Source organism: Palaemon carinicauda, chromosome 34 (genome assembly GCF_036898095.1).
Source record: "Palaemon carinicauda isolate YSFRI2023 chromosome 34, ASM3689809v2, whole genome shotgun sequence".
In the NCBI taxonomy this organism is placed as follows: domain Eukaryota; kingdom Metazoa; phylum Arthropoda; class Malacostraca; order Decapoda; family Palaemonidae; genus Palaemon; species Palaemon carinicauda.
Window position 1 is genome coordinate 28,476,598 of NC_090758.1, and position 10,000 is coordinate 28,486,597.

Here is a 10,000-nt window from a genome sequence, read left to right on the forward strand (position 1 = left end):
AGGGGGGGTTCACAAAGGTTGTCTCCCCTTGCTACATAAGAATATCATGACAAAATCCATCCACGATGGAGCGGCAGAACAACTTGTAGCCCCACTTGTCAGGCTTCTTGGCTACATACCAGCGAAGGTTACCAGCCCTTGTAGTCGACCATCTCTTCATCAGTGGAATGGATAGGAGTCTCGGGAACTTTCAATAACTATCTGGTGACCTTGGTGAAGGGGACTCTCACCTTGAAGAACCGATCTTGGGAGCCTGCTGCCTAGTCATTTTCATTGAAGTGAAGTGATGATCGAATGGCTTTGAAGCGGTTCCTGGACATGAAGTCTGCAACCTGAGGAATCATGGTCTTCACGGCCAAGAAGTCGACGATGCTAGGGTGTTGAAGAATTATTTTATATACTAATTCTGTAGAAAATTTATAAAATTGTGTATATGTATATTTACTTATGTTCATATTTGTTTCATCCTTGAAACCCCCCTTTTGCCATACAAAGCAAAATCAAACAGAAATACTGGGAGTTTCAAGGATAATATGCTCAGTCCATAGATGGCTCTGCTGGCTGTATTTTAATATTTGCAGTTCCTGATTCCATCATCCTTGGGAAAAAATTTTCACCTACTGGTAATGAGGGAAGTGTGAGGAGGCAGATGGGTGATTTATTGGCCACATTGGACATATTGGATATTGGATAATATTTTCTTCGAGTGTAGAAGTGCTATGAAGATGGAGTAGCACTTCAATTTAAAGCCACCTCTCCTGCAATTGCTTACCACGAGTGCTACCATGAAGAGTGCAATATCAAGATGTCTGAATACATAGTTCTCAACAATGGGATCTTCTGCTGCTCTTCAATTTGCATTGGGATTTTAAGGATAAGGCCTACCAACCCCGTAAGTTTCCTATGATTTTGTGGCATATGGTTCAACTTTGGTTAGGGGGTTATAATATTTGAAATGAATATTAATTATTCAAGTCTTCAACCCTAATTATAAATTTTCTATGGATTTTAAGCTCATTATAAAATTACTAATGTTATTTCTAGCTTAATTTCAAATCATTGTTTTGTGCATAGAATAGCCTAGTGGGTGTTCAAATTTGCTTAAATCGATATACCGTGTCAGATTCTATTTTCCTGAGTTCGTTTTTTCATATGTAATTTAATATTACTTAACTTAGGATTTTAGTGAGCCTAATTTTTTCATTTGTTACTAGGTTAGGTTACTTGTGCTTGCTGGAAGGTAGCCTAGTATCATCGGCTTCAGTTATCTTCCTGGTCTTGGCAAATTTATTAGGTACCTAGTTCAGTTGTATGTAATGTTGTATTGGTATATTTGTACTTGATGTTGATATATTGTATATTATTCATTATTGTTTATAAAGGGAATTTAGATGAATTTTACATTAGGTTTTTGATGGAAATTTTTTCGTGGTTTGCAGAATCCATAGTTTTCAAAAACAGGCAAGAGTTGAGTGGGTTCTACCACAGGCAGTCACTAGTGATTGAGGATTCCACTTCAGCCATCAGAGTTCCATTGCTTTGCCATATTTAATATTTATTCAATATAAATAAAGAATCTAATATTTTTAATTTTAAAGTTTCTTTATCCAATATTGACATTAAAGTTATTGTTACTCTGCTCTCGCTGCTCTTGTTATAAATTTACATTCTGTTTAAGTTTTTGAAATGGCGCCCAACGTGGGGCTCTGAAGGCTGTCTCAATACTGGTGGCACTTGGGTAGCATTGTAGGAGTGGTGGTTTTTATTTGGATTATTGTTGTTATTATTGATCAGTATACCGAATACTATAATTATCTTAAATTTTTTCTTTTGTTAGGCTGCATTGACGTTTAGAATTAAATTTTTCTATAATCATGACAGACATTAGGCTTCTTGTTATGAGTCGGAAGTACATCCGTTCTCAAGTCACTAGACAATTTAATGAAAGGCATAAATTTTCGCAGTATAATAGCTCACAAAAGTTAAATCTTGTTGAAAAACTTAAGAATTTTAAGGAAGAACTTAAAGGGTTTGATAGTAAAGTCATATCTTTGAAGTGGTCAGAGAGCGAAGATGAAAATGAAATGGAAATTGAATTTAGCTCTTGTCAGGAATATAAAGATAAAATTTCTGAAATGTTGCTGCTCTTAGAGGTTAATGTTAATGGAAGCACAAGTGAAAATCTGAATGAAACTCCTCTTAGTCGTCTTAAAAGTCCAGTAGCACCTTTGCCTAGATTTAATTGTTCTGATGATGAAAGTTTGGAATTATTCTTACAGCAGTTTGAGGAAACTACTAGAAAGTTTTCTTACACAGATTATGATAGGTTGTTGTTACTTAAACAGCAGGTTTCTGGCAAGGCTTTACTTTTGATAGACTCTTTAGAAGCAGACAAACAAGGTTATTCCCATGCAAAGGAACTCTTAAAAACAGCTTTTGCCTCGGTTCCAACTCAAAAGTTTAATGTGATGAAACAACTTCAAGAGCTGAAGTTAGGTTATGATTCAGAACCCTTTCAGTATATTAGTAATATTAGAAAATTACAAGAAGCTGTTAAGACTTTGAAAATGGATATAGATGATGTTTTGCAGTACTTTTTCCTAAGAGGAATGAATGAAACTTTCAGAAATCAGTTGATACAAATTACTAACAATTCAAAGCCCACTACAAGTGAAATTGTTGATAACTTTTTTGAAGCCAATGAACGGTATCAGAATGCAAATAAACTTGGTAAATTAAGTAAAAGTAAACTGCCTTCTGCTGAAAGGCATCAAGATAAACTAGGATTGAGTAAAAGTTCAAACTTAGCAGCAGAGGTTAATTTTAAAAGCTCCAATCCTTTTAATTCTTGCACACTTTGTAGTGATAAGGTTAATGGTGATCATCCAATCCATAAGTGCCCCAATTTCGCTACTGCTAAGGAAAAGATAGCTAGGTTGAGCATTTTGAATGGTTGCACTAAATGTGCAAGAATCGAGCATTTGGATAGCTCGTGTCATTTTAGATTTTCCAGAAAGTGTAAACATTGTCAGGGATGGCATTTCTCCTTTCTTTGCCTGTCAGATAATCATGAAAGTTCCGAGGTCAGAGATTTGGTGCGTAATCCTAAAAAAGCAGTTCCTAACCCTAAGCAAAACGAGAAAAGTAAATCAAAAGATGTTCAAAATAGTACACAGAATGGGGTAGTTTGTCCAGGTAGTTCCTTTCAGAGTAAGGGGGGCATAAATTCAATTTTACCCACATTTTCTTGTACTTTGGGCCCTAGTAAAATAAGAGGATTGAAGGATTCAGGTAACCAAGCTAATTTCATTTCTGAGTGTGCTTTAGAAGGTCAGTGTTTCAAAGTTGTGAAAGATAATTTTGATCTTGTTGTCAATGGGTTTAATGGAGCAAAATGCTATCGTACCAAGATAGTTCAAATTTCTGTTAAGATTGGGGAGACAGCGCATAATATAAAGCTATTTGTGTCCCAGGTATTGATATAAATTTGAATTTACCCGGCCTTGGTAAAGTTGTTAGAAGTTTTAGAAATTATGGTTATAAGCTTTTAGATGAGTTTCTTGATGAGGCTAGAGAAGACATATCAAACATTCAGTTTGTCCTGGGGGCAAATTCAGCTCATTGTCTCATGGAAAAGATGGTTAGTTTTGGTCATAGTGGTCAGTGTGTGTACTATGAAACAAGATTTGGCATTATGTTAATAGGAAACATTGAGAAATTAATTGCAAATTTGAAATTTCTTCCTAGCCTGCATGATGATACTCATTTACTTTTTGGCTTGGAAGAGAATTTAAATGAGCAAGGTAAATCACTGGATAATATTAAATTTCCTATGACTTCATGTTTAAAGTCTAGTGTTAGATGTATTGGAAGTGCAGAAGATCCTACAATCTGTATTTTAGATCATGATGGCAGGATCAGCGAGCATAAATTGCAAAAAGCTACTGATCATATTTTAGAGCGAGAATGCTCATATTATTTGCACAAAGATAGAACTGACTTAGATGGGGAGAGCACTGAACATAATAAGAAATTAGTTAGGTATTTACTTAATAATACACAAAGAGATGAAGAAGGCAGGTTGATAATGCCACTTTTATGGAATGGTCGTGTTTCTCATTTGCTGGGAAAGAACACAAATTTAGCAAAGCAAATTTTGAAATCTAACCTAAAGAAATTATCGAAGAATGATGAATTTTTGAGATTAATGGATGATAACATAAAGACTCAGGTAGCTCAAAACTTAATTGAAAGGATTGATAATTTGGATAAGTTTTGTGAAGAACACCCAGAGTACAGTGTTTTGCCGCACATGGGAATATTTAAGTTAGACCGCAGTACTACTAAATGCCGAATGGTTTTTCTCTCTAATTTGTGTGAAAAACAAAGTAATGGCTCCCCCTCTATTAGCCACAATCAGGCAATGTGGGCTGGCCCTTGTATTAATCAGAAATTGTCTACTGCCTTGCTACTTTTAAGATTTGATTCTCATTTATTGTGCTTTGATTTAAAGAAAGCTTTCCAGCAGATAGCATTAAATGAAACTGATCAAAGTAAATTATTATTCTTTTGGTTTAAAAATGTAAGTAAAGGAGATTTTACCATTATAGCATACAAGAATCTTCGTCTAAGTTTTGGGCTAAGGTGTAGCCCAACAATATTGATGATTGGTTTGTACAAAATATTGATGCTAGACACTGAAGGTGATTTGGACAACTTAAAGGAATTGAAGAAACTTATTTACTCTTTGATATACATGGATAATGGTGCGTTCACTGCAAATGATTCTGAAAGCTTACACTGGGGTTTTGATAACTTGAATAACATTTTTAATCCATATAAATTTGAATTACAACAATTCGTTACCAATGATGTTATGCTCCAAGAAAAAATAGATAAGAATTTGGATGAAGTCACTCCTGATGTAGTAAAAATATTTGGTTTAAAGTGGAACCGAATAACAGATTGTATTTCCTCTCCTAAACTTGAGCTAGACTCTAAAGCAAACACTAAGAGACTGATATTGAAAAGCATTGCTTCAAATTTTGATCCATATAATTTCAATGGACCTATTTTAAACAGAGCTCGTTTATTTATGCATGAACTTCAATTAAACACTTCTCTAGGATGGGATACAGAATTGTCCATTGAGCAACAACGAGAATGGCGTAACATAGCCAAACAAGTTAACATGACTCCTCCAATTGAGGTACCTAGAGTTGTCGGGGAGAGAAATGGGTCATATCGTTTAATTGCATTTACTGACAGCAGTAAAATAATCTATGGGACAACAATTTTTATTCAGTGCATAGAAACTAAGCAAGTCAGTTTTGTTCTAGCAAAGAATCGCTTGGTTAACAAGCAGTTAGAAAGCAAAAGTATTCCATCTCTAGAATTCCAAGGGATAGTTTTGGGAACAGAAACATTATTGGATTTGAGTAAGGATTTGGCAGGTCCTCAGTGCCCTAAACCTATTAGAATTGTAGAATCAGTACTGTATACGGATAGCATTGTTTCACTGAGCTGGATTAATTCTTATGTGAACAAATTAGATAAAATGAATAAAAGGAGTGTCTTTATCATGAATCGTTTGGATCACATTCAAAGGACCTGTGAAAATAACCCAGTTAGATTTTGTTTTGTCAGTGGTATCTTGAACCCCGCAGATTGTATAACTAGGCCTATGTCGTACAAACAGCTTTTGAAAACTAATTATTTCACTGGCCCAGAATTTTTAAGATGTGAAAGGGATGAACTGTGCAGTAATGCTGACACATTTGATATAGTTGTACCCAATCCAAATTTTAATCCATTGAATGAAAATTCCTTCTCAATTTCTGCATCTAAATTAAGTGTATCACAAGTCTTAGCAGAATCAAACCCTGAACATTTAGTCGTCCTGGACAAGTGTTCCAGTTTCTCTAAGCTTGTTAGAATTCACGAGTACGTTCTTAAATTCATTGCTTTGCTCAAAAGAAGAGCAAACTCTGTTTCTTTTAACTTTGGTGATGCATCCTCCTTTCATTTGGAAGCTACTAGACATATCATAAGGAATGATCAGAGAATCTGGTATGGTGAAGTTTTCCAGTATTTAGAAAACAGAAATAAGAGAGTAAAGGATATTCCTAATATTATTGCTCAACTTAATGTATACATGGATGATCGTGGACTCTTAAGAATTAGAAGTAAGATGCCTAAATGGAGAAAAGATACTTTTGTCAACTTTCCTATTTTGCTTCACAAACACAGTAAGTTAACTCGGTTAGTAATAAAAGATTTTCATGAGAAATTCTCTCATGCTGGTGTTTATTCCCTTTTGTCAGAGATGAGAAAAAAGTTTTGGATACCACATTACTTTTCAGTAGTAAAAAAGGTCATCAAAGAATGTGTCATTTGTAAGAGATTCAAAGAGAGAACGGTTAAGGTCAATCAAAGTGCCTATCGTGATTTTAGGATTGACCCTCCCTCTATACCATTCAGGTATATTTTTATTGATCATTTTGGACCGTATAACGTTAAGCTTAATGGTAAAAAGAGCAAAGTTTGGGTTCTATGTTTAACTTGTCTCTGGTCGAGGGCAATTAATTTAAAAATTTGTTTAGATCTCACTACAAAAGAATTTTTAAGAGCTTTTCAAATGCATTCATATCAGTATGGAATCCCTCAACTAGTCTTGTCAGATCTTGGATCTCAGTTGGTAGCTGGAGCTAATGTGGTCACTAATTTCCTGGGTGATCCTGAGAGTCAGGCATATTTTGAAGAAAATGGTGTAAAGTCAATTAAGTTTCAGCAGTATCCAAAGGGATGTAACAAATTAGGAGGACTTGTTGAGACTTGTGTTAAGATGAGTAAGCGTTTAATCTATGGAGCATTAAGAAATAATGTGTTAGACTTCCGTGATTTTGAGTTTTTTGTAGAGCAAACCGTTCACTTAGTTAACAGGCGCCCTATTGCCTTCAAAGAAGGGTTGAGAGACAGTATCACAGATGAAGTGCCTGATGCAATTACACCAGAAATATTAATTCATGGACAGGAATTGCTGTCTATTAACATTATTCCTGACTTGCAGGGCAATCCAGATGAAGATCTGAACTAGACGGCAGATGATCATGTTGGCAAAGTTTTAGACAAGTATCAAAAACTTAGAAATGTGAGGTCTCGACTTATTAACATTTATAATTCAGAATTTATAGCACACTTAGTGTCACAAGCTACAGACGAAAGGAGTAGATATAAACCAGTGACACATAAAAGAATTCAAATAGGTGATATTGTTCTCTTAAAAGAACCGCACATGAAACCTTCAAATTACCCAATGGGTATTGTTAATAAAGTAAAATTAAATGACTTGGATGAAGTAACTGACATAGCTGTGTTTAAGGGAGCTTCTCGTGAAACTGTAAGACGGCATGTTACTTCAGTAATACCTCTTAAGCCCTGTGACTAATGACAGTGAAGAAAAGGCAGATATTAAAGAGGACAGTAGTACACACCAAAGAAAAAAGAGAGGCTGCTGTCATTAGTGAGGCAAGAACAAAAGATATGTTGAGAAATTAGTATGTAGTATATATTTGGGTGTTGGTAATTTTTATTTTTTCTCCTTAGAATGTTACTTAATTTTGTAACATTACCTTTACCATTCGAATTTTGACTAAATTCGAATCCCCCCTTTGGAGTGTTGAAGAATTATTTTATATACTAATTCTGTAGAAAATTTATAAAATTGTGTATATATATATATATATTTATCTATGTTCATATTTGTTTCATCCTTGAAACCCCCCTTTTGCCATACAAAGCAAAATCAAAAAGAAATACTGAGAGTTTCAAGGATATGCTCAGTCCATAGATGGCTCTGCCGGCTGTATTTTAATATTTGCAGTTCCTGATTCCACCATCCTTGGGAAAAAATTTTACCTTCTGGTAATGAGGGAAGAGTGAGGAGGCAGATCAGTGTTATTGGCCATATTGGATATATTGGATAATATTTTCTTCGAGTGTAGAAGTGCTATGAAGATGGAGTAGCACTTCAATTTAAAGCCACCTCTCCTGCAATTGCTTACCCCGAGTGCTACCATGAAGAGTGCAATATCAAGATTTCTGAATACATAGTTCTCAACAATGGGATCTTCTGCTGCTCTTCAATTTGCATTGGGATTTTAAGGATAAGGCCTACCAGCCCCGTAAGTTTCCTATGATTTTGTGGCATATGGTTCAACTTTGGTTAGGGGGTTATAATATTTGAAATGAATATTAATTATTCAAGTCTTCAACCCTAATTACAAATTTTCTATGGATTTTAAGCTCATTATAAAATTACTAGTGTTATTTTTAGCTTAATTCCAAATCATTGTTTTGTGCATAGAATAGCCTAGTGGGTGTTCAGATTTGCTTAAATCGATATACCGTGTCAGATTCTATTTTCCAGAGTTTGTTTTTTCATATGTAATTTAATATTACTTAACTTAGGATTTTAGTGAGCCTAATTTTTTCATTTGTTACTAGGTTAGGTTACTTGTGCTTGCTGGAAGGTAGCCTAGTATCATCGGCTTCCGTTATCTTCCTGGTCTTGGCAAATTTATTAGGTACCTAGTTCAGTTGTATGTAATGTTAAATTGGTATATTTGTACTTGATGTTGATATATTGTATATTATTCATCATTATTTATAAAGGGAATTTAGATAAATTTTACATTAGGTTTTTGATGGAAATTTTTTCGTGGTTTGCAGAATCCATAGTTTTCAAAAACAGGCAAGAGTTGAGTGGGTTCTACCACAGGCAGTCACTAGTGATTGAGGATTCCACTTCAGCCATCAGAGTTCCATTGCTTTGCCATATTTAATATTTATTAATTATAAATAAAAAATCTAATATTTTTAATTTTAAAGTTTCTTTATCCAATATTGACATTAATTTATTGTTACTCTGCTTTCGCTGCTCTTGTTATAAATTTACATTCTGTTTATGTTTTTGAAAGATCTTCCCTTATCGAGAGGAAATTGAATTCAGTCACCTTATATTCCCTTACTAGATTAAGATGGAATCTGGTCACCTGGTATTTTATTAAATGAATCGAAAATTCCCTCAATTTACAGTATATCATCGTAGAATATTGTCAAGTAGATACAAATGGAAACTTGTATTTTATTAAATAAGAGCGCACTGAATCTTGTCTCCCAATATTCATTTACAAGAAGGAAATTGTATCTTGTCTATGGATATTTCCTTACCAGAAGGAAATTGAATCCAGTCACAGGCTATTTCCTTACCAGCAGGAAATTGAATGCTGGAACCTAATATTCCCTTACCAAAAGGAAATAAAAGGAAACATGGAATTAAATAAAAAGTATAGGAAAAATAACAAATTAATATAAAATAGTTTAAAAGACATTAACACCAGTAAAACCGACAATTCTTAACTATAAAAAGACTTATATCAGCCTGTTCAACATAAAAAAAAAAGAAAAAAAAAAACATTTGCTGCAAATTGGACTTTTGAAGTTTTACTGATTCAACAACCCGGTCATTCAAAAAATTAGTCACAGCTGGAATAAAACTTTTAGAATACTGTGAAGTATTGCGCTTAATGATGAAGAACGCCTGACTATGATAATTACCTTCATGCCTAGTATTACGAACAGGATGGAACTGTCTGGGAAGATTTGAATGTAAGGAATGGTCAAAAATATAAAAAATCTTATGCAACATGCATAATGAACTACTTCAACGACGGTGGGAAAGATTTATATCTTGATCAGGAATAGGATGTTTAATAGGCTAAAAGTTCCTGTCCAACGAATAGAGTTGCAAATCAGAAGTTGAAGATCAGGCAGAAGAACATTACTTTAAACAAGGTAGAATGAAAGCATTAGAACACTTTTTCGAAATAGATTGATCACCGAAAACCATTTCCCAATAAGACAATTTGGTAGAGTTTTACTGTATTACAGATTCTTCTTTCGAACAGAAAATATAATTATGAATTCCTGTATAAAAAGA

At 34.2% G+C, this 10,000-nt stretch overlaps 1 protein-coding gene and 1 long non-coding RNA gene across 2 annotated transcripts in view; one reads left to right on the plus strand and one right to left on the minus strand.

Annotated features, from left to right (window-relative positions):
* Positions 1-160, minus strand: part of LOC137626786 (piggyBac transposable element-derived protein 3-like) — a 562-nt gene extending 402 nt beyond the window's left edge. Inside the window, exon 1 of the mRNA XM_068357777.1 lies at positions 133-160. Within this exon, the coding sequence (XP_068213878.1) occupies positions 133-160 (28 nt within the window). The remainder of the gene's footprint in view (positions 1-132) is intronic.
* Positions 161-7,865: 7,705 nt separating this feature from the next.
* LOC137626595 (uncharacterized) lies at positions 7,866-8,825 on the plus strand. Its single transcript, XR_011041062.1, has 3 exons — positions 7,866-8,183; positions 8,506-8,585; positions 8,731-8,825. It is a non-coding gene; the product is annotated as an uncharacterized lncRNA (long non-coding RNA).
* The last annotated feature ends 1,175 nt before the right edge of the window (positions 8,826-10,000 follow it).